This window comes from Dipteris shenzhenensis, chromosome 5, assembly GCF_047967505.1.
Source record: "Dipteris shenzhenensis isolate YYH24624 ecotype China chromosome 5, Dip_SZ_1.0, whole genome shotgun sequence".
In the NCBI taxonomy this organism is placed as follows: Eukaryota; Viridiplantae; Streptophyta; class Polypodiopsida; order Gleicheniales; family Dipteridaceae; genus Dipteris; species Dipteris shenzhenensis.
In genome coordinates, this window is record NC_141600.1 from 54,311,561 (window position 1) to 54,336,808 (window position 25,248).

General features: G+C 44.8%; 1 protein-coding gene across 4 annotated transcripts in view; it reads left to right on the forward strand.

Annotated features, from left to right (window-relative positions):
• The window catches only part of LOC147902207 (uncharacterized), a 63,352-nt gene that overhangs the window by 11,341 nt on the left and 26,763 nt on the right, over positions 1–25,248 (forward strand). For 3 of the 4 annotated variants that reach the window (XM_087375311.1, XM_087375307.1, XM_087375309.1), the window contains exon 2: positions 19,925–19,989. In XM_087375311.1, the coding sequence (XP_087231437.1) occupies positions 19,936–19,989 (54 nt within the window). In that variant the 5' untranslated portion in view covers positions 19,925–19,935. Of the gene's footprint in view, positions 1–19,919; positions 19,990–25,248 lie in introns of all 4 variants that reach the window. The other variant, XM_087375308.1, reaches the window with a different exon arrangement.

Below are 25,248 nucleotides of genomic sequence, written 5' to 3' on the forward strand. Positions count from 1 at the left end.
AAGATTAGTGCAAAAAAAGCCTCAGGATGCAAAGATGCTAGAATAATTGCTTGCTGCAAAGTCCTCGTCGAAGCGTCACTCTAAGAGAATCAAGAATATGGAAAGAGCATGGGACAGGGAAAGGATAGTAGATTTAATTTGTTGCTGGATGCGTATAAGGTTGTATAGCAACAAGAGTGAGGAAGGGAAGAGGCTTGCAGTGTCAGTGGTATGTGCAAGGTTATTGTGGTAAGATTAAGCAAAACGCATATGTCTTGGCTATCAAATAGTGGAATGTTGAGATGGTTTTGTTGCAGGACATCAAATGTGCTGATGATGAAGGGATTTGGCTAGCTTGCAAGAAGATTGGTTATGAGGTGTTAGTGAATTCGGTAGGGGGGGGAGTTGCTATCGCTAAAGGTCAATTTCTGGATGTAATGATGTGTGGGGGGGAGTTTAAGTTCAACGTAGTTTGTGTGTTTTCCTCTAATGACTTTCGGTTGAGAGAGGAGTATTGGAAGGAGCGGAATGACTTGATTTTTGGGAATAAGTGAATTTTGGGGGGCGATTAGAATATGATCGAGTGTAGTTAGGATCATTCTCATTCTGAGAGAGGTATTTCTATTGGAGAGTCGGAGGCTTGAGAGAGTTTGTGTTTGGATAAGGGGTTGGTTGATTGCTTTGAACTTGAACTAGAAGGGCTTGGGAGGTTCACCTGGAATAATAGACGTGAGGGGATGGATTTTTGTGCAAGTCATATTGATGGGTTTTATGTGTTAGAGGAGGGGTGGTGGTTTAGCGCTCGTATGGGTGGAAGAATTTTCCTTTTTTTGGGGCTGTCTAAGCATGCTCCAATTGGGTGGGGTTTTTCAATGCCTGAGGAAGTTGGAAGGACCTATGACATCCCTTTTAAGTTTGACAAGGAGACTTCTAAGAGGAGGGTGGAGTTTTGTAAGGAGGTGAAGAGGGTTGGGGTAAGGGTTTCTAGAGGGGTGAGTGATCCTTGTGAGAGGTGTGGATCCTCTGGACCCTTTCTTGTCTGGTCGAAATGGAGGATGCTCTGAGGAATGAAGAATTGGAATGTGCTAAGTCTGCAAGGTTGAAGAGCAGGGTTTTGTGGTTGTCTTTGGGAGAATACCCTACAAAGTTTTTCTTTTAGGTGGTTAAGAAGAAGCATGTGGTTGAGAGGATTGAAAAAGTGATGTATTTGAAAGGGAATTTGATCTCTGAATTTCGGCACATTGTTAAAGTCTTTAGAAAATAATTGTCATGCATTGTTGAAGTCTTTAGAAAAGAATTGTCATGCATTGTGGGATGAAAAGCTGTTCAAGGTAACGTGTGTGTAGACTAGTTGCAAGAGACATTGGGGGATCTGGATCACAGATTTTTTCCTGCTCAAAGAGCTTGACTTGAAAGACCTTTCTCAGAGTAGGAGCTATGGGAGGCTTTGGATTGCCTTGAATTTGATAAGTCACCAGGTAGATGGCCTTATTGCTGAGTTTTTTGTGGTTTTTGGAGTGTGATTAAGGGTGATTATCTGAAGATGGTGAATTGGGCAATGTAGAGAGGGGAGTTGTATGAGGATGTTAATGTGGGACTAATGAAGTTGTCTCTATAGAGGCAAAATAGGCTAAAGGTTAGGGATTGGAGGCCAATTACTATGCTAAACACATCTTATAAAGCATTAGCTTTGAGAATTAGGGAAATTTGTACCAAAGTTGTGGATAAGAGTAGGATGGCTTTGTCAAGGCTCGAGACATTTTTGAAAATATTTTGAATGTCTAAGGGACTTTGGATTTTGCTGCAGCTTAAGGGTAGAGATGTGTTCTATTGGGGTTTGATTTTGATAAAACATATGGTAGACTTAGATGGGACTTCATACTTGCTATTTTGGATAAGCTAGGCTTTGGTCCTAGCTTTGTTCCTGAGTTTTGTAGGAAGGTGGACCGGTGGGTAGGTTTGGTCTCAAGAGATCAGTGAAGCAGGGTGTTCCTTAGCCCCATTATTATTTGGGTGGAGGATAGATGTAGTAGGAAGTGCCATTATGCGCCTTGGGATGCAATGAAGATGTTGAAAGAGAATGGTGGTTTGGGTGTGCCTTTAGGTATGGCTGTGTTAGATGCATCAGCTCCTCATTCACATGATGGGGGAGATGTTACAGCCAACTTTGCGGAAGAGCACTATGCCTTTCTGTCTTGCACTTCAGATTTTTTAGTGGGTAGTTCAGATCCTACAGCCACTATGAGGATGACCCTTATGCTTTCTTGACTTACAGTTATAATCCTTCAAAGGATGCATGCTCTCTCAGTGTCAATGAGACACTGAATACTTGGTATTTTGATAGTGGTGCTTCAAAGCACATCACTTCTAAGAAGAGCCTTTTTGCATCTCTCCTCCACCTACTAAAAAGAAGGTGACTTTGAGCAAATAATTTTTCTTATTCAGTGTGTGGAGTGGGGGACATAATTTTCACATCCACTGATGGCACAGATTTCAGAATCTCAGATGTTCTCTATGTGCCAGGTATAAAGAAGAATTTGCTTTCAGTGTCCTCTCTTAATAGAGGAGGATTTCAGGTTGTATTCAGTGATGCTAAGTGTGCAGTCAGAGACAAAGAGAATGACTATGCTTTGATGTTGTCTGGCACTTTGTATCGGGGTCTTTTTCAGCTTGATATATATGAGAAGAGATCTGATCTTGCATTTCCAGCGAGCACTCCCACTGCTGCGATGCACAATGCGGAGTTATCGCATGCCAGGTATGGGCACATGAGCTATGGCAGCTTAATGAAGCATGCTATGGTTGATGCATTGCCTCCTTTAGAGTCACCTCCTCCTCATGCAGTGAGGGTTGCATCCTTGGCAAGATGCATAGATTTCCTTTCAAGAAAGATGGTGCAGTGAGAGCTACATGCAAATTACAGCTCATTCACAGTGATGTTTGCGGTCCCATGAGGACACTTGCTTTTAGGGGTTATCTTTATTATGTTACATTCATAGATGACTTCACCAACTACACTTGGGTCTTTAGTCTTAAGGCAAAATAATAAGTGTTTATGCATTTCAAACACTTTGTGGCTATGGTTGAGATGGAGAGTGGACTCAAGGTGCAGATACTTCGCACAGATAGAGGGGGGGAGTATATGTCTCATGAATTTGAGGCCTTTTTGAAGGAGAAAGGTATCACACATCAGCTTACAGTGAGGCTTACACCTCAACAAAATGGTAAAGTTGAGTCAAGAATCGTACTCTTATGGAGATGGATAGATGCATGTTTACCAGTAAAAAGTTGACTCATAGGTTTTGGCTTGAATGTCTCATGTGTGCAAACTATGTTTTGAATCGGGCTCCCACAAAGGCTTTGAAGACAATCACTCCTTATGAGGCATGGCATGGGAGAAAGCCTTTAGTGGATCACTTCAAAGTTTTTAGTTGTGTTGCATATGCCCACGTGCCTATGGAGTTTCGACATAAGCTGTCAGATAAGGCACTTAAATGCATTTTTGTTGGGTATAGTGCACAAAGCAAAGGCTATTGTCTCTACAATCCTGCTTCTCGCAAGATTTTTTTTAGTAGAGATGTCATATTCTCTGAAAATTCAGCACATAAACATGCTGAATTTAATATTCCAGCTTCTTTAGATGATGTTTTTGAGGGGATGCTTCCTATAGCATTTGGTTCCCCAGCTGAGGTTCATGCTGAAAATCAGAATTTACAGCAACCTCCTCCTGATCCACATGCTCCGATGCAACCACAGGTTGATTTTGTACCTCCACAGGGTGTGGATGAAGTTGTCAGGCAAGAAATTCAAGAGATACTCGCAGCCAAAACAGTTCTGAATTGGTGGCTACAGACTCTCAGGGAGACTGGCAGGATTCGTAGTGCAGTAAGGCACGCAAGGGGGGCTCTTTCAGTTGAGATAGCATATGCAAGGACTCTTCTTGATGAAGAAGAATCTGACTCTTTTGAAGAAGCCAAGGATAATGTGCATTGGATGCATGCCATGCACAATGAATTGCAGTCCATTGAGAAAAATCAGACTTGGGATGTTGTGGATGTGCCACTAGGTAAGCATGCCATTGGTACCAAGTGGGTTTTCAAGGTGAAAAGGAAACCAGATGGGTCCAGAGACAGGTACAAGGCAAGATTGGTTGCCAAAGGCTATGCACAGAAGAAGGGCATAGATTATGAGGAGACTTTTTCTCCTACATCCCAAATGACCACCATACGGTCAGTTATTGCCATGGCGGCAAATTTTGTTTGGAATGTCCATCAGTTGGACATAAAAATAGCTTTCCTTAATGGGGACTTGCAGGAATAAGTTTATGTCAAACAACCTCTTGGATTTGAACTTTCTGGCAATGCACTTCAGGTTTGCAAGCTTAACAAAGCTTTATATAGACTGAAACAAGCCCCATGTGCATGGAATGCCAAGATTGATGCATTCCTGGCAAGGAAGGGGTTACATAATAGTCCCATGGAAAGCACCCTCTACATCAAGAAGGATGGGGGGGATATTTTGGTCATCATTCTTTATGTAGATGACATGTTGCTCATAGGGTCAAATGAGGATATAATTGCAGATTTCAAAGCTGAGTTGAAAGCTGAATTTGACATGACAGGTTTGGGCATGTTAAATTTTTATTTGGGGATCCAGTTTATACTAGACAAGCGTGGCATCGTTATGTCTGAATCCAAGTATGTGCAGAAGCTCTTGGATAGGTTCAACATGCATGATTGTAAGCCTATAGCCACTCCCATGGAGCTGGGTGAAGCTTACTATGTATGATGCATGTGAATCAGTGGATGTCACACTTTACAGCCAGGCTGTTGGATGCCTCATATACTCATGCAATACGTGGCCCGATATTCAATATGTAGTATCTTAGGTGAGCAGATATATGCACAGCCCAAAGACAACACATTGGCAGGCTGTAAAATGCATCTTTCGTTATTTGCAAGGCACAAAGTCTTATGGCTTGATGTTTCCCAGGGGAGTGACTTGCAGATGCACGCTTACAGTGATTCAGATTGGGCTGAAAATTTTGATACCAGGCAGTCCAGTAGTGGTGATTGTTTCTTTTTGGGCAAAGCTTGCATTTCTTGGCTGAGCAAGAAGCAATCTACAGTGGCTACTTCCTCATGTGAAGCTGAGTACAGGGCAGCTTTCACAGCGACAGTTGAATGTGTTTGGCTGCGACGTTTGTTCGTTGATCTTTGTCTCTTATTGGAGGGTCCTTCTCCAATTCTCATTGATAGTCGGAGTGCTATAGCAGTGGCAAAGAATCTTGTGTTTCATGCTCGCACAAAGCACATTGAGATTCATTATCATCATGTGAGAGAGAAGTTGCATGCAGGGGAGATCAGTATGATCTATGTGTCAACACATGACAATGTTGCAGACATCTTCACCAAAGCACTCCCACGTGAGAAGTTTGAGGCATTTTGCAGTGCCCTAAACTTATCTCCTTTTGGTGATTGATCACTACCTTGTACACCACATTGGCACTGCAGGGAGTGTTGGAATTATTATTATATTCTAGGCAGAGGCCAATGTAATGTAATAAGTGGGTTAGGGGCATTTTTCCCTCTTAGAGGTTTTTCCCCCTAACCACAGTCTAGTTGCTAACTACGGTTAGTGATTAGATAGGGCTTTTTCACTTAGACAAAATCCCTCATCTCTTTCTTGTACTTCACTTCATTCAGTCCACCTTTTGAGTGACCTACTTTCAGCTCACTCTTTGCTCACTCTTGCTCTCCATTTTTCTCACAAGTCCCACGAATGGTGTGGTTCTCTGATCTTACCACAAGGTCCTTCTCCTATGTGCCGGTTATCTCTAGACTCGAGCCTGCGTGCTCCACCTCGAGCAGCAACTCCAAGTCTCCTCTGCCTCTTGGATGTAGGTTTGAGGGTGTGAGTATAGCTGCTCCTGCTGCTCCTTCTATGGCTGAGCTGTTGAATAATGAATGAGGCCGAGGGCCTCTCGTTTTATAGGCCCAAGGCCTGCTGCAAAATAGCTGACTCAGTCAGCCTCTCCCTGGCCGACTTGGTCTGTCAAAACCGCCCCCTTGGGGCCCTTAATACCGGGGCTTTTTGCCCTTATTTCTATGCAGGGGCCCAGCCCCTTATGCAGGCCAACTTGGACAGTCTGACCAGCCCTAACCAGCCCACCTTCTGGTCGGCTGGCTCTCCTGCCCTATATAAGGGCCTTTGTGGTCCTCTTTGCAGGCACCTTTGCCCTGCCATGCTCCGCCATGTGCCAGCTCTTTTTCCGCCTCCTGTGCGCCTTTATCAGAGTCTTGTTCCAGCCCGCACATCCACGACATGCTGCCACCATGAGTCTCATGCCCACATGACAGCCAAGATGCTGTCCATGTGGCAGGCCATTCCATGTCTGGTCCACCCCTAATGCACTCCTCATTTGGGGGCTCACAGATGGGGAGGTGACCATTCCAACACCCCCTCTCACCAACACATCCAGGCCCAATGCCAACACGTCGATGACGATGCTCCAGTAGCTCCCTGGTTGTAGTCCTCTGGAACATTTCGATGTCGAAATATTTTCCTGGCTTTTCATCGAGTGGCTCCTGCTTCACTAGGTCTGGTTCTGCTTCCGCACACCATCCTCGTACATAGGTCCATCTCTGGTAGCACCTCCTGGCACCACCATCATCAGTCGCGTTCCCACCTTCGAACTCGAGCAATCCAGCCGTCACGATCTTCGAGTTGTCCCCCTCATAATGAGTGAACAACCTGGAGTCTGCGAGACACTATGCTCTGAGGGTCTATCTCAAACCATTCTTCCTTCGGCAAGGTCCGCAACAAATGACTATCTCTAGATAACCTGGACCACGAATTCTTGTTGAGCTCTCAAGCATGTACTCTTCTAGCTTTAGTACACCTTGTCCATCACCTTCCAGCAATCTGTGTCCGAGATTTGAAGAAGCACCCATACTTCCCCTTCTGCCTTCGAAGAAGGCCAATTCCTTCCAATCTCGCATTACCTGAGATAAATGAAAAGTAGAGTCTCTCCACAGCATGCTATAAAGGCTCAAATGAAGAACATCAAGTATTTTGTAGTACTACCTGTAAGCTTGATCTGAAAGCAAACCATGCACCTCATCGAGGCACATACCAATAGCCTGTGTAAGCCTGAACTGTCCCCTTTTGAAGTACAACATCTATTTGAACATGAAGCCCTAGGGTACTCCATGGAATCCACCCTCGTGTCAATATCACCAGCCACACACCTGGAAGATACCAAGCACTCCTTGCTGTCCTTCACCTTGACAAAGGTATTTGACTCCTCGTCGACCCACATCTCAATGTCAGACATCATCACTATGGTTTCTAGGTCAGCATATCTGACCTCAGTAACACAGGGAGATGTCACCAAGAACAACTCTTCAATTACCACATTCGCTTTGGCTTTTGTGTCATCCTTTGAATTTGAGTCGGACTTCGTCCTTTTTTTTTTCTGATCCGCCTTCTTCTTTTGCAGTCCTTCGCAAAATGACCTGGCGTGTCACAATAGAAGCACTTCTTCTACTTTCTCTTGAAAGTGTCCTCATCATCATGGTCATCCTTCGTGGACTTGCCACCCTTAGGCTTGCCCTTCCTTTTGCCAGCGTAATCCTTCGCTAGCAATGCCTTCTGACCAACTGATTCTAGTTCATCCCTCACCACCTTGACCTTCGTCAAGTGGTCATGTACCAAATCTCCCTCATCCATATCAAAATGACCCACGCCTTACTAACGTCTCGGTCATCTAGATGTGAGGAAGCACAGAGTCCGCCATAGTCCCTATGATCAATGCCAGGGCATGGGCATCTTTGTCTTCCCAAGCTTCGAGCTCCTCTCCGTCGATTGCCATGAGTATCTTCCCCTGTCTGTCCACCATATCCTTCGGCTTCGCCTCCACTCCCGTTGTCAATTTCCCCAGCTTCCGAGCCACTAAATGACTCTGGATCTTCACCTTCCAGATCGGGTGATTTGACCCATCCAGTTTCCCAGACTCTCCAAAGTTAGGGATAGTGAAAGAAAGAAATCTGGGGGAGGAGGAAGAGAGAGCAAGGGCTGAAGAGGATGAAGAGATCAACATCTCTATTGCTAAACCACACAGCAAAGTTGAACAAACTCAACCTTCAGTAGCCTAGAACTCTGAATGCACCTTACAACTAGGTTATAATTGATACATTGTTTGGTGCTCGACTAAAAAATTCTTAAGTTCTTCCCAAACAGGAGTTTTTTAGTTTGCAAATGAAGGACGGAGCTACACTAGGAGAGCATCTTAATCCATTCTCCCCCAGCTTTCAGAACATGGCGCCCAAGTCGAAGATGATGACCCCAAAGTAGTTCCTCTGACAAGTCTTCCCCCGAGTTACAACGAGATTGTAAAGATTTTGCGTTTGCATGTAGACATGACTTTGGAAGAGTTGATTGCTATGCTATTGGATGAGGAATGACGTCAGACTGTGGAAGGAATAGAAGCTCATGCATATGCAGCCACGAGTAAGAAGAAAAATGTAGGGTGAATGGAAGCAGCTCAATTGCAACTACTGCAAGAAATGCAAGCGTGTGTATTGAAGATTCTAGCCCGATTGACGATGAGTGGGCATTCTAAGTGAAATTAGCACTTTGTGTTTGCATTAGGAATAAGAGACAACACCAATCTCTCGGTTTTGTTGTGGCAACAGTCGTCTTGCAACTCATTAGAGATCCGTCAGCTTCATCTTTATCTTTTGTTGTGTTCGAATCAGTTTATTTGTCCTTCTTCTCTCATTTGTGATCTTTGAAAGAGGTGTGAGTAAAGGGTGAGTGAGAGAGAGCAAGAGAGAGTGAGAGCAGGAAGCTTGGAAGCTGAAAGCTTAGTTGCAATAGAAGAGTGTGAGAGTACAACACAATGAAAGAAAGATAAGGTTTTGTCCTAGTGACAAAACCTTAATAGTCACTAACCATAGTTAGTGAACTAACTGCGGTTAGGGGGAAAAACCTCTTAAAGAGGGAAAAGTGCCCCTAACTAGCTTATTATATTACATTGGTCACTGCTGAATTATATCTATAATTCTAACACCCCCCTGCAGTGCCAATGTCATGTACAAGGTTGATCAATCACCAAACGGCAGGGCAGTGCGAAATGCCTCAAACTTTTCAAGTGGTAGTGCTTTGGTGAAAATATCTACAACGTTGTCATGTGTGGACACAAAGATCATACTGATCTCTCCTGCATGCAACTTCTCTCTGACGTAGTGATAGTGAACCTCGACGTGTTTCGTGCGAGCATGAAACACTGGATTCTTTGCCACTGCAATGGCACTCTGACTATCAGTGAGAATTGGAGAGGGACCCTCCAAAGACAGATGAAGATCAGCAAATAGACGTCGCAGCCAGACACATTCAATTGTTGCTGTGAAAGCTGCCCTGTACTCAGCTTCACATGATGAGGTAGCCACTGTAGATTGTTTCTTGCTCAGCCATGAAATGCAAGATTTACCCAAAAAGAAACAATTGCCACTAGTGGACTGCCTAGTGTCATAATCACCAACCCAATCTGAATCACTGTAGGCATGCATCTGCAAGTCACCCCCCCTGGGAAATAGCAAGCCAAAAGACTTTGTGCCCTGCAAATAAGGGAAGATGCACTTAACTGCCTGCCAATGCATAGTTTTTGGGCTGTGCATGTACCTGCTCACTTGAGATACTGCAAACTGAATATCAGGTCTAGTGTTGCAGAGATATATGAGGTATCCAACAGCCTGACTGTAAAGTGTGGCATCAACTGATTCTCCTGCATTATGCATTGTGAGTTTCAGCCCCGGCTCCATAGGAGTGGCTATGGGCTTACACTCTTGCATGTTAAATCTGTCCAAGAGTTTCTGAACATACTTGGACTGAGACATAACAGTGCCACGTCTCTCATGAGAGAACTCGATCCCCAAATAAAAGTGAAGCAGCCCCAAATCTGACATGTCAAAGTTGGTCTGCAAATCAGCTTTGAAATCTGCAATTTTTTCTTCATTGGACCCTGTGAGCAGTAAGTCATCGACATAAAGAAGGATGACTAATATTCCCCCCCCATCCATCTTGATGTAGAGGGTGCTCTCAGTAGGACTATTGTGCAGCCCCTTGCTGGTCAAAAAGGCATGTATCTTGGCATACCATGCACGAGGGGCCTGTTTCAGCCCATATAAAGCTTTGTTGAGCTTGCATACTTGAAGTGCATTTGCTGTAATTTCAAAGCCCGGAGGTGGTTGGACATACACCTCTTCCAGCAAGTCCCCATTTAAGAAGGCTGTTTTTATGTCCAATTGATGAACATTCCACTCAAAATGTGCAGCCATTGCAATTACTGATCGGATGGTGGTCATCCGGGATGTAGGAGCGAATGTCTCCTCATAATCTATGCCCTTTTTCTGAGCATAGCCTTTAGCAACCAGCCTGGCCTTATATCTGTCAATGGAGCCATCTGGCTTCCGTTTGACTTTGAGTACCCATCGTGTGCCAATGGCATGTTTACCCTGTGGCAAGTCCACAACATCCCAAGTCTGATTTTTCGCAATGGATTGCAACTCATCGTGCATGGCATTCATCCAATGCACATTATCCTTTGCCTCTTCAAATGTGGCAGGCTCCTCCTCATCAAGGAGAGTACCTGCATATGCTGATTCCACTGAATTAGCACCTTCCATGTGCCTTGCTGCACTACGAGTCCTGCCAGATAACGGAGCATCAAGTTTACTCTCCCTGAGAGTCTGTAACAGCCAGTTTGGGACTGTTTTTGCTGCATGTATGTCTGCAATTTCTTGCTGCACCACCTGTTCCACTGCCTGTGGAGGGGGCAAGACATCCTGTGGCGGAACTGAAGCATCTGGAGGTTGCTGTAAATTCTGATTTGGATCAGAAAAATCAGCAGGGGAACCCAAAGCAATGGGTAGCAACCCCTCAAAGACATCCTCTGAAGACGAAGGCATTTGAAATTCAGCCGGAGTGTGAGCTGAATTTTCAGAAAATATCACATCTCTACTTACTATGATTTTGCGTGTAGCAGGATGGTAGAGACGGTACCCCTTGCTTTCTGCACTGTATCCAACAAATATGCATTTGATGGCTTTATCTGACAATTTGTGCCTAAATTCAACTGGCACATGTGCATAAGCAAGGCATCCAAAGACTCGGAAGTGATCCACTGAAGGCTTCCTGTCATTCCAGACCTCAAAAGGAGTTTTTGTTTTTAAAGCCTTAGTGGGAGCCCTGTTCAAAATGTAATTGGCACACATCAAACCCTCTAGCCAGAATTTATGAGGCATGTGTTTGCTTTTCAGCATACATCTGTCCATCTCCATGAGGGTTCTATTTTTCCTCTCAGCTTTGCCATTTTGCTGAGGGGTCAGCCTGACTGTGAGCTGATGCACAATACCCTTGCCTTTGAGAAAAGCATTAAATTCTGCAGATAGGTATTCCCCACCTCTATCCGTGCGCAATCTCTGTATCTTGAGTCCGGTTTCATTTTCAACCATGGCTGAAAAGTGTTTAAACACCGTGAACACTTCAGATTTCTTTTTCAGCCCATAAACCCAAGAAAAATTGGAGTAGTCATCAATAAATGTAACAAAGTAGAGATGACCACCCAATGACGGAGTCCTCATGGGATCACAGACATTACTGTGTATAAGCTGCAATTTGCGGACAGCTTTAACTGAACCATCCTTCTTGAAGGGGAATCTATGCATCTTACCTAAAATGCACCCTTCACAGGCATGTGGAGGAGGTATCTCAAGAGGTGGCAATGCATCAACCATTGAAAACTTCTGAAGTGTCATCAAGCTGTTGTAATGCATGTGGCCATATCTGGCATGCCATAATTCTGCATTTTGCATGGCAGCTGTAGGGGTAGAAACTGCAAGAGCATGGGCTGCTCTTTTCTCAAAAATATCAAGCTGAAAAAGCCCACGCAGCAGAGTACCAGATAACCTTAAGGCATAGTCAGCTTCCCTGTCTCGGACAGCACATTTGTCATCCTCAAAGATGACCTGAAATCCTCCTCTGTTAAGAGTGGACACTGAAAGGAGATTTTTGGTTATGCCAGGCACATATAAGATATCTGAAAGTCTGAAAATTGAGCCATCAATGGCAGTGAGCTCAACCTCTCCTGTGCCACGTACTGAATATGATGAGTTGTTGGCACAAGTGACTTTCTTACCAACGGGAGGTGGATGCAAGGAAGTAAAAAGACACTTCCTAGAAGTGATGTGCTTGGATCTTCTTTTGAGATAAATGCATATGTATCATCACTGCAAGAGGCTGTACTATCCCGAGCATCTAGAACAGCCAACCTAGAATCTGAAATGCAAGATAAAAAGGCATGATCCTGTCCAACAAAGTTGGCTGCAGCATCCCCACTGTCAGATGTATGAGGGGCTGAATCTGAAACAGCCATACCTGAGCTGTTTTTCTTTTCTTTTGCAAGCCTTTTCCTGCATTGTGCTATGTGATGAACTGGCTTTTTGCAGTAGTGACAAAAACCCTTCTTTTTGGGCTTGCATCATTTTTGGCCTTTTGTGAAGGCTGTCCTGACCCACTGGAAGGCTGATTTACTAATGTCTTTGCCTGTCCCTTTGTTTTTGATTTAAATTTTGAGAGCATTGCTTGTTCACCTGCACGTGAAGCCAAATTTTTCCTGGTCTGCTCTTCCTGAAGCAGAAGTCCTATCAACTCATGAAAAGTGAGGGGATTTGCACCCCCCCTTAATGATAAGTTCAGCGAAGTGTGAAAGCTGAGATAAGACTCAGGAAGAGAATTCAGAGTGGTTGTAATCATCTCTGAATCAGGAATAATTTCATCTATGTTTAACAATTGCTCTCTGAGATCCTGTAGCTTTGTGAGGTGGACTGACATGGAGTCACCCTCCTCCATATGTGTATTGCTCAACTCTCTTTTCAAGAAAGATACCCTTGCATCATTCCGAGCTGCATACATGCTTTCCAAGATATCCCACGCTGCCCTGGAGGTCTTACACGACCGGATATGCGGAATGATAGATCTTTTCACTGAAAGAGAGATGCAGGACAAAGCTAAGGCATCCCGTGAATCCCATCTCTTCTGCTCTGGAGTAGTGACTGTAGCTGCACCAACTTGTCCTGCAGCTGCACCCTGTGCACGACCTCTTCCGCCTCCTTGCTGAGGAGGGGTAGCAGGTGCAATATCTGCTGGTTGGATCTCATCCCCATTGACATAATCCCATAAATTTTGAGAAATCAGAATATTACGTACCATGAAACTCCAGAGGAGTAGTTGGTACCATCCAACTTGTCTTCTTGTGAAAGACCACCGAACTAGAACTCATTCTGATTTTGATGGGCCATTTCTGAGAAAAAGATTGAAGCAGATACAAAGCTGAATTCCCTTACTGGGAATGAAATGCACAACTCCCAAAAAACACAGCCAAGCACGGGCTGTAAATGCAACTTAGATTTCTGTACTTGCACTGTCAGAAATCTGTCCAAGCATCAAAAACTCTCCAAAATCTGCCAAAAGTGCTTCAAACACTCCAAGAAAGGCAGTATGAACTGAATACTCAAAAAAATGCTCTCCCAACACAAAAGCCCCAATTTGTGGCTTGAAATTGCAACCAGAAAGGGGCAAAATTACTAAAAGCCCCAAATCTGCAATTTTTGAACAAAAGCCCCAAATTTCAGACTAGATCTGCAGATCTGTCTGTAAAAGCCCCAAATTTTAGACAAAATCTGCAATTTTTGCTCCAGATGTAGCTCGGTAACTACACAATGATTGTAATGTTTGCAAGATACAAAATGCCCCAAATGTACTCCCAAACAACTGAACAAAACTATGGTTTTCTGCAAGATGTGCCTGCCAAAGAACATCTGTGGCTGAAGGAAACCCGTGCAAATCTGCAAATACAGATCTGCAAGTACAAATTGTACGGATGAACAGATTGTTGCCACACGTGTGGTACTGAAGGACTGCACGCAGATCTACGGAAGGTACAGTTGGTACGGTAAGTACGGATTGTACGGTACGGTACGTACGGACTGTACGGCACGGTACGTACGGACTGTACGGCATGTACGGAAATGACATCGCAGGTATGGGAGCAATCTGTACGGCGAATCTGTACGGGAGCAACGGCGCTGTACGGCGAATTTGTACGGGAGTTGCGGCAGAGGTACGGCGATTTGTACGGAAACTATACGGGAGTTGTGGCGCAGGTAGGGCGATCTGTATGGAAACTGTACGGCGACCTGTATGGAAACTGTACGCGAGTTGTATGGAGATAGTACGGGAGTTGTACGGCGACTGCACGCGAGTTGTATGGAGGTAGTACGGAGGTTGTACGGATGCAGTACGTCGGGATTCCGTACAGTCGTACGGACTGTACGGACGAGTTGAAGCAGGCTTGAGCTTGAGGCAAAGGGCTGGAACTGAAGGGAGCAGGGAGCCCGAAGCTCTTGAACCTGCTCTGATACCAAATGTGAGTAAAGTGTGAGTGAGAGAGAGCAAGAGAGTGAGAGCAGGAAGCTTGGAAGCTGAAAGCTTAGTTGCAATAGAAGAGTGTGAGAGTACAACACAATGAAAGAAAGATAAAGTTTTGTCCTAGTGACAAAACCTTAATAGTCACTAACCATAGTTAGTGAACTAACTGCGATTAGGGGGGAAAACCTCTTAAAGAGGGAAAAGTGCCCCTAACTAGCTTATTATATTACATTGGTCACTGCTGAATTATATCTATAATTCTAACAAGTGGGGGGCGCTGTTTTGGTTCGGGTTCGTTTTCACTTTTGGGAAGCACTTGTTTTGGGCAACCATTTGACAATACTTTTACTCTCCAAGCTTCGGGTTGAGGGGGGTGTCGGAGAAATCAACCCTTGCATGGTGGGTGATTCTCATTGGAGATACGTGGCATATTGCGTGGCAGGTGGCATAGCAAAGAATCTGTACTTTTTGGACCAAATCGAAAATGCTGTTCTGAAGTTGAGAAACTTGAAGTTGAAATAATGCTTCGCCATGTATATTTACTTCAGGGGTCTTTTTTGGATTAGAGTTGCTTATCTCCGAAGAGGTTGGACGCGAGCGGTTTGACATGTCTGAGGTCCTTGTGAGAAGAGCACGAGATTGCGCTCTAGTTTCTACCATTCTTGGAGGAAGATCCAGGCTGCTCCCTGAGATTGCTCATGTTGGATGGGGCAGGCGAGGCACGATGGAACCACCCGTGGAAATTTGGCAAAGGAGGTCCCGAAGGAGGTAACACTGGTGATGCTGAAATGGGTGTTACTGCTCGTGAGAGGACAGGTGTTGGTTGCAACACACTTAAGTCATTTTTGTCAATTACTGAAGCAACAAATGAAGAAAGTGAGATCAAAACATACTGAAGAAGTTTGTAATATATTCTAAAGCTGCATCGCAGATACAATAGGTCCCTGAGAAGAGGGAATAGCATCACCATGAATACATATATGAGTGCCTTTGTCCAAAAAAGATCCTTCCATCCTATGTGAACATCGTGGGTTTTAAACTACTCTATTCCTAACAACAAGTCTACATGGTCTAAGTGCATCACATAGCTCGTCAAAATGTCCGTGTAGTCTTGAATCTGGAGTGATAGATCTTGAACCTATCCCAAAACTTCTTCTTAGCTGCATGGAGCTTCACCTCATAGGTGTGATTGCTAGGTGTTGTAGGTAGGTTCAGCTTTTGCACAAGTTTATAATTAGTAAAGTTGTGAGAATTGCTTGGGTCAAAGAGAAAGTGAATTTGGGTGTCCTTGACCTTCCGTTAAGCCCGGAAAAGGTCATGGGTTCCAAACAGTGAGTTATGAAAAGTGTAATTACAAGAAAGAGGGCTAGAAATAACATTCACAGAAATACTTGTCGTCATTGCTTGGGTAGCCCCTTTGGCTTTAGTTGCTTGTCCCGAAGGCAGCTTTGGTCTTGGAGCAGGTGTAGGATTCTTCGCTTCGGACAATTTGCCTTCATGTGGCTACGCTCCTCACAAATGAAACAACAACCAACCTTTTTCAGCTTCAAGGTACGGAGGAAACATGCTTTGCCAGTCTGAGTCGAATTCAGTTTCTTCTTGGAGGTGTTATCGGAAGGCTTTCTCTCCCCCGGTTCTAGTAGAAGGTTGGAAGAACTTTTGCTTGTTCTTCCCGCTAGTATCTGAGGTGGATGCACCCTTTGTCGTGGCATGGTGGCATCAGAGATGCGCACGTAATTCATGGCCTCTTGCAAAGAAGTGCACTTGTTATTCTTGACCTGCAATTTATATGAATCAAGTAACCCATCCACAAAGAATCCCAATAATGTAACAGGATCCATCTTTGCGGCTCTAGTGTGCAAATCCTTGAATTTCTAGAGATAGACTTCAAAAGTGAGATTCTACTTGGACATATCTAGGGCTTTGAATTTCCCTACAATTTCATAGTCCTCCTCTTCTTTAGGAATTCTTTCCTGAAGACTTCTTCAAATTTGATCCAGGTGGGGGGTTTCGGCCGCAACTCCTTCCATCAAAGTAATGCTTTTCCTGATAAATACCTCGTTGCAAGTTGAATTTTTCTTATCATCAGAATAAGGGTGAAATTGGAAGTGCACGTGCCACTTGTGTAACCAAGTGTTTACCACTTCCTTCGTCTTGGATTTCTGATCCCCAGGATAGGATTTGGTGTAATATTGGGACCCAACAATGAAGCTAAAGCATCCACGTGAGTGAGTGCTTGAATGATGCTGGTCAAAAGAGTAATAGAAGGCTGAATCAGTTGAAGTTGCTGTGTCAACTCCGAATGATACGAAATAACCAGATCGAACCTTGCATTAAGAGTGGTCATGAAATCGCTGAAAGCATCCTTGGTAACCAGATCATCATAGAGCCTTGCTCATCCCCAACTTGAAAAATGCATGACATGCTCCCCCTCGGGAACATTAGGATCAATCGCATCAGCCAATGAGAGAGTCGTGGCAAAGAAAGGAAGGGGTCGAGGCTGAATTGAAAATGAAAGATCAGCTTAGGGAAGAGAAGACAGGAGGGCGATTGAGTTGGCAATCAAGTGGCGAACTAGGAGCTGCCAGAGAGAGGAAGAAGCAGGGCTGATAAAGGAGATGTGGACGAATTTATTCGGCTATGAAGCTGGCAGAAATTTGACCTGGCTGATGGAAATCGTTGAAGGAGAGGCTGATCATGAGATCCTGCTGTGCCAATACTGGGCAAAATTCTGAGGCTGGAGGAGGGTGGGCTGAGAGTTTTATAGGCTATGATAAATCTGTGCTTTTTGGAAAGCAAGGCTTTCTAGAAGCTACCCTAATTCTGTCAGCCTCCCAAATTCGGATGCTTTTGCTTTTAGGGTTTCAAGGCCCGCCAATTCTTGTCCAGCCAGGTCCTTGACCTAGATAGCTTCCAGCCCACATCTCCTTCCCTTTTCTTACAGTGCCTACCCCAAATCCAACAGCCAGCAAATTCGTTGCCCCACCCAGCCTATTCTAGGGATTTGCAACAGCCCCCTACCTCAATCGTACAATCCTCTGCAGACTAGTCTCCCCGCGTGGGAGTCCAACTCGAATCCAAACCCCTCACTGCGAGTCTATCTCTCCCTTCTTCAACGATTCATCCATGCATCCTTCTTTCTAATTCTCTCCATCCCAAACCTGACGAATTCCTTGCCCTAGGTGGTGAATTCAGAGGCTCTTGCGGGTTAGCACATGAAAGTTTGAATTTAAGTCATACCTGGAGGAAAATCCGTCCACACCTTCTCTCTATAGAGATTCGTACGTGAAGAGTTGGCTTTGATACCAACTGACACGACCATAGCGCTCCTAAGAACCCAAACTTGCAAACAAACACGAGAAAACCAACATAGAAGAACGATGAGGGATGTTGGCATGCTCACCACCCAACCATGACATCCAAGAGTAGGATGTCACCTTCGAGCCATAGGATGAGCGGCTGGCACATTGGCACATCGCCCAACTAGATCCCAACCAGCTTGGCGTCCCATACCACCCAGGTGGTGTCCTCAAGGGCCGTGGAACTACTGCTAGGCCTTGGGCTGTGCTAGAAAGCAGGTGTGCGTCCGCAACACGATTCGGGATTCAAACTAGCAAGGAAGAGCTAAGCTTACTCTAACTTGCGTGATTGAAAAGTGAACCTAAGGGCTCCTTATATAGGCTCGAGCCCAGTACTGTTAAAAATAGCAAAAAATCTAACTCGTGCATTGCCCTTGCAACTCAACCTGAGAATCACCTGCCTAACCCCTAGCCTCCCCAGGCTACTTGAGCTAGTCCTGTGTGCCTAAAAGATACGGTCCATGCACATGACACTTTTGTTGCACAGAGGGATTTTTGGAGACGAGACCCCATTGCCTATGGGGATGTCCTGCAGCCAAGAGGATATGGCTGGCAGCCTTTAGGATTGTGGCTAACATGCACGTGACTTTACTTGGGGAATGGTGGGGGGCACGCCTTCTCGATTGATCTAGTCTCACTAGTGTACACGATCCATGGCCAACAGGTTTTCCGGATAGAGACTGAGGATGCATTGCCACCTTCCCGTGTAAGCCTGACACCCTCACCAGAGCACAATGTTTGGGAGATGGTATCCAGCAACACTACCTGGAATATATGGGTCACGCGGTGCAGTTAGGTGACGGAGGTTTGCAGATCACTCCCTCGGCTACCCTAGTTGCCATTTGGCAGGACATTATCTTTACCTTGTGCACCATTTGGGAGTGTGGTACTCAGGATCGAGAGCGACTGTCGAAAGATGGGAGCGGTTTTGCAAGGCTTGGCCTGCAGGCATCTTCTGCACCCTTTGCGCAGGGGATATCCGCTGGATGTATAGACCATCACCCTGGTTGTTAGCCCCTGTTCCGGTAGGCAGTGTGTTGGGTTCTCTAGGAAACAGGCTGGTTATTCTCTGACATCCAGTTTTTTCTCTTTGGCCTTCTACCCATGGAGAGGTTGTAGTGTATGAGTAGAGGAGTATTTTTGGAGCTAATCCCTCTTGTCCTCGGTGGTCTTCAGCTGTTAAGTCTGTTCAGCACTTCCTTTGGGAGCGTACACAGGCCAGGATATTTGGATTGGGATTGCAGATTTGTTGCACAAAATTTCCTCCTCCCCTTTCTTCACTACTTAGTTTCCTTGGTCTGGGTTGTACTTACTCGGCCTCTTATCTTTTACGAGGCTCCTCTTGGGCTATCTCGGTGCGACCCCAAGATGTGCAGTTTTGTAGACTTCAGGCTGTTGCACATCCTTCAATGGACACTTGTTGGGAGATTCTAGCGAGATCTAGATGTATACTACTTAATAGAAGTCTCTCTTTGAAAAAAAAAAAAAGATCTAGATGTATAGAGGCTATTGATGGCACCAATGTCCACCTAGCTCATGCCTTGGCCTGCATCTGGGCAGATACTATACACTCTCATTGCTATTTGGTCTAGCATGAAGGGTTCTTCCAGGTCAAGTTTCATCCAGGAGGATGGTTTTTCTCAGAGTTTGGAGAGGCGGACGTTTCTTTTCTGAGGCCATCACAAGCGTGACATGGCATTTCCAGTCACAATCCTGGTTTTTGTCTAGTTTTCACTTTTACCACCGGATTTTCATGCTGTGTATCATGTATCTCTGCCTTGAGTGTCGTCTCTTGGCTGTATCTCTCATTCTCAATAGAATTCTATTTCAGTTTTCTTTAAAAATAAAAAGGCTAGTATAGTATGGGAAGGTGGCAAAAACACATTACGATTGTGTTGCACTGACATCAAGCATTCCCTTGTGATTTGACAAAAGTGGCCAACTGTTTCTTTACACATATAGCCGTTGATCAATTTTCTTCAATGTTTGTTTTTTTTCCTGCTGTGTCAGAATATGTAGAATTAATTTTAGTGTGTGAAAATAGTAAATGCCATTCCTGCTGAATGCTAATGTCTGATTGCTGACAATCAGTGCAGTGTTGAAGACAATGCGGTGGTTCCCTGATATTGCAACCCCTGCTTTTTGCGAGACTCTCAAGCTGGTGTGCATTTATATCCCCCCCGCCTGAAGCTCTTTCATGAAACTCATATTGTCACTAAAATTGCAGAAAAGCTTTGAAGGACTGGTCTTACTGCATCATGCTATTTACTAAGCACTTTCTGTCATATTTGAATATTAAACGGAATCCCTTCAGAAACAGGATTTCTATGTCAGTGGTGCACCATTCTAAGTCTTTAGGGTCTGACCTGTCATTTGAAAAGTCGCCTGCCTACGCATCTCTTGTCAAGTCCCCCATAAGGGTCTTGGCCTCTAAGCCCAAGAGGATGGAGCTAGTAGTAGTAGGGCCTCTAAGGAGAGTCACTGACGGATGAAGAGCTTGTAGCCTGGGCAAGAGCTGATTAGGCTGTAAATTGACTGACCAGCTAGTTAGGGTCACCTCTCTGGACAGACTGATCACAGCTGGTTGGTTAAACACAGGATAAACCTCCTATTCTCTTGTTATTCAATTGTTGTTTGCAGAGCTCTTGTGGGTTATGATGTCTCGTTGGACTCTGGGCATCTTTCTGGACACAGTCTTTCTCCATCATTCTGACATTGTGTTATTAAACCAGTTAGGCATTCAGCACGTGAAGGATGTCATGCTGGAACTTTGTGTGTCTGTATGTCCTGTTGTATCTTTTAACTGTTTTGGATCACAAAAAGACCGATGAGCTTATTTTGTGTGAAAATTTTTTAATTCCTTCACCAAGTGCAAGGTTTATCCCTTGGACCACTGTATTTTCTTTTTTTTGCAAAAAAGAGACTTCTATTAAGTATTAAAGAAAACTGTTAGAGCAAGCTCCATACGGGAATACGGGATACACCATGCAATGCATGAAAAGCTCAAGAGCCAAAAAGAAAGGATTGGGGCTGATAGTGCCATCTCAATCCGGTAGCAACCTCTGAGAAAAAGGGACCCCTCCAAACTCGAAGAAATACAGTCCTCCTAGAAGAGGCTGCCCGTGAAGGGCCCTGCATGCGAGCCCATATGGCTATCAAAGTGTGAACCGTGTCACTTCAAATACCCGTGAATACCTGTGATGGGTGTATCTGGGTGTCATCCAAGGCCTTGGAAGCAAATCGAGTTGACTGGAAGCTCCAAACTGACCGAAAAAGTCCGATTTTGATAGGCGCCTGGCTTGGAAGGCTCCTCAAAGAAGTGCGAATCAGATTTGGGCCTCTGGGAAGGCATGAACAACATGCATACAGCAAAAACGAACTGATCTGAAGGTTCGTGGTACAAAATCGAAATTCGTTTTTGAGCTTCTGGCAGCCTTGGCAACCCATCAACAGCCCACAGACTGCCGTGGTAGTCGAAAATCCACAAGGCGATGTGATAGAATAGCCCTGGAGCACTTTCCCAGGCCGTGACGCACCTCTTCATGTTCTTCCATGGTCTAGAAAACTGCCTCAAAGCCAATTTCGCCCTTTTTTTTGCTTGCTCCTCAAGCCAACTTGCTAATCATGGCCCCTTGAGCTATTTTTAGCAGCGGGAGTATTACCCCTCTCTAACCTTCAGTCCCTTGCCTTGGCCCATGGAATTAATTGCACTGAAGTGTCCTTTACAATTTTAATCAGTTTGAGACCAGGTCAGTCACCGTAAATTCCTAAGAATTAGAAATTCACGTTCATGTGACAGACCCTTCTTGAAACACAGCAAACGTCCCCATTTGCACCGAACTTTTTGCTTTGTTCCATCAGCACGGCCCACAGTATCGAGGTGATAACTTAGCACACTCTCCTGAAGTCAACGACTTCGAGTGCGAAGGAATTCTGAGAAAAACTTTTTCTCCTTCTTCAAATACTCTTATAGACCGATTTTCATCCGCATACACCTTGGCTCTATCCATAGCCTGACGGATATTAGCTCTCGCAAGTGCTAGCATCTCCCGCATCTGAACTACAAAGTTCGCGGCACTAGGCACTTTCTGAGGTACTCCAACTATAGTTGGATTGGCTGGTCGATAACCATAGTTCAGTTCAAACGGACTGAACCCAGTAGATGAATGTTTCCTATCATTGTAGGCAAACTCCAACAATGGCAACCACTTGTCCCATGTATGTTGCCTCAATGACACATATGCTCTCAGCATATCCTCTAAAGTCTGGTTGACTCTCTCCGTCTGACCATCCGTCTCAGGATGATCCCCACTACTCATTCCCAACTCAGTCCTTAGTGTCTCAAATACCGCTGTCCAAAAGTGACCGGTAAACCTGACATCTCTGTCTGACACTATGGATCTAGGCAATCCATGCAGACGAAATATATGTCTAATGAACAACTCCGCTACTTGCGGGGCACTAATAGACTCTCTAGTCGGAATGAAGTGAGCCATCTTGGTTAGACGATCAACCACCACAAGGATAGAATTATACCCTCCTTGTGTTGCAGGTAGCTCTACAATAAAGTCCATGGAAATGCTCTCCCACTTACTTAGTGGTATTTCCAAGGGCTGTAAAAGTCCGGGTGGCTTCACCCGCTCGGCCTTACTTACCTGACACGAGAAACACCGTGTCACATATTCATGAATATGCTTTTTCATCTTGGGCCAAAAGAAATCTCGCTTCACGAGATCATAGGTCTTCTCGACTCCTGGATGTCCCGCACACGGGCTATCATGGCATTGTCGAATGACTCTCTGCTTGAGATCATTCTGACCAGGTACTACCACCTTGCCATTTCTAACTAGCATACCATCCCTTATGGTATATCTTGCATAAGTTTGGCCTTTTCTGGATGCCAGGTCATCCTTTTCACTTTCCCCAGGTTTTAACACATGAGCCTTAGGCCATAAGCTCTGGACAAACTCGTCCACCTTCTGAGTTTCTCTGATCTTGGTCATTAGAGCACTCTCTAATACCGTGAAACTGGTAAGTCCGAAGGGCATTACCAAAAACTCATAATGACCAAACCTGCTTCTAAAAGCGGTTTTATGCACATCCTCGGCTCTAATCCGGATCTGATGATAGCCGCACTTAAGATCTATCTTGCTGAAAATCACGGCTCCATGTAATGCATCTAGCAAATCATCAATCCGAGCCATCGGATACCTGTGCTTAACAGTGATATTATTCAATGCTCTGTAATCTATACAGAGGCGAAACGTATCATCCTTTTTCCTCTTTAATATCACTGGTGAAGCAAAAGGTGAGAAACTTGGTTGAATCTGCCCCAACTTGAGGTATTCTTCCAGTTGTCTACGCACCTCCGCTTCTTCAGTAAAACTCATTCTATAGGGAGGTCTATTTACAGGTTCTGCCCCCGGGATCAGTTCAATCTTATGCTGAACTTTCCGCTCTGGAGGTAACCCATAAGGTAGTTCATCCCTAAAACATTCAGAGAACTCCTCTGTTATAAGATTAGCCAGCTTGGCCATCTCATCACTTTGCGTAACATCAGTGCTAGCCGAAGACTCATCCACCGACTCTACCGATGCTGTGCAAAGGTATAAAAACTCTACTTGAGCCTTTCTGATTTCCATCACGGAAACCAATGGTCCCTGAGGTATATCTTTTTCACCTCGCAAGACATAAAGCACATCATTCATCTTGAATTGATATACGTGCTTTTTCCAATCAATGGCTGGATTCTTCCTAGAATGCCACGCCATTCCTAGGGCTATATCTGCATGAGCAAGCTTGGTCATTTCAAAATCAAGCTTCTCAGCATAGTCCTGAATTCGAAGCTCCAACTGGGTAACCCTTTGGTCCCATACTTCAGTTGAACTTCCATCTGCCATTCTGACTATATAAGCATAGCCAGATGGACTTGTCTTTAATTTCAGCCTCTTCACGAGCTTGGAGTTTATCACATTGTGAGTTGACGCTGAGTTCAAACAACACAATGACATCATGACTGGCCACTTGCCCTTTCATTTTGATTAACTCCGTATCGTTGAAGGCTGTATACCCCGTTGCTGCGGGCTTAGATAGGATGTTATCAGGTGCACTCGTCACTAACTTAGCAACAGATACACACAACAAACAAGGTACTAACCTCTGAGAAGGTCCCGCCAGTTGCATCTGCATATGTTCCGCACTGGGACTCTCCTGCATTTCTACGTCGCATTCAGATATTATCATATTAGCCGTGCGACGATCTTTATTCAGTGGACAATCCTTCCACTGATGTCGCTGAAGGCAGCCGAAGCACAATCCTTCTTTTCTAGCTTTCTCTTTTTGTTCAGGGGTCAACGAGGACTTTGACCAAGCCCGGGCTGCCATTGGAGTTATTTTCCTCTTCACCCCAACGGTGGTACTTGTTTTTGTTGGTCCCTCAACCGGCTTCACCTGCTTGGTTTGGCCACTTGGCTGCGAGACACTTGTCTTTGAAACCCATTTCCTCTGAAATCCCCCTTTTCTCGGGTGCTCATACTGAGTCCCTGCCTGCACAAATCCACCAGACCTACCTCTGGCATCCTCATAGTTCAGGGCTACTGCTATAGATTCATCTAGTGTAGTCACATATTTAGCCCGAACTTCCATTTTTATTTTGTCGTTCAGTCCATAGATATAGTCTTTTAACTGAACCGACATAGGGAGAGGGTCTGTTATTTTCATAACACATTCCCTAAATTTGTCAGTGTACTCTGCCACTGACAAGCTCCTCTGACGAAGATTTCTATAAGCATCCCAAGCTCGGGATTCTTCATCAGGTGGGAGAAAGTGTTTCTTGAATTCAGTTTTGAACCCTTCCCAGGTGGTTGGAGCAACTTGATCCTTCTGTTGCTTTATCCACCATCTGTCCGCTGCCTCAATAAACAGGTGTGGCGCCTCGCGGATTTTCTTTAGATCGGATCTAATCTCACAAATGGCGAAGGCTTCTTCCCACTTGTGCAACCAAACCTCGATCACATCAGAGCTGCGCTCGGTCATCCGACCAGCGTACTTCTCCGGTCTATAATTAGCAATATTGGGCACTTTGACCCTTGCGCGCTCTAAGGAATGTACACTGGGCTCTGGCTCTGCTGGAGCTTTGCCCTTATCAATCCTAGACGGTCTAGCCGACAAGGCTTGCACCATCTCCCTAATCTCATTTTGACTAGCATTCACCTGAAGCTGCTGGTTCATAATCTGCTGTAAAGCATCCTCTAATATTGAAATCCTACCAATCAATGTAGGTGCTGCGTGATGTGACATCTGTTGTGTAGATTGAGCTCTAGACTCACTAGGATTCACCCTTGAACTCTGCCCTTCTGCTTCCATTTTGTTGAAAGGGAAAATTTTTATTTTTTATTTATTATTATTTTTTTTCTTTTTT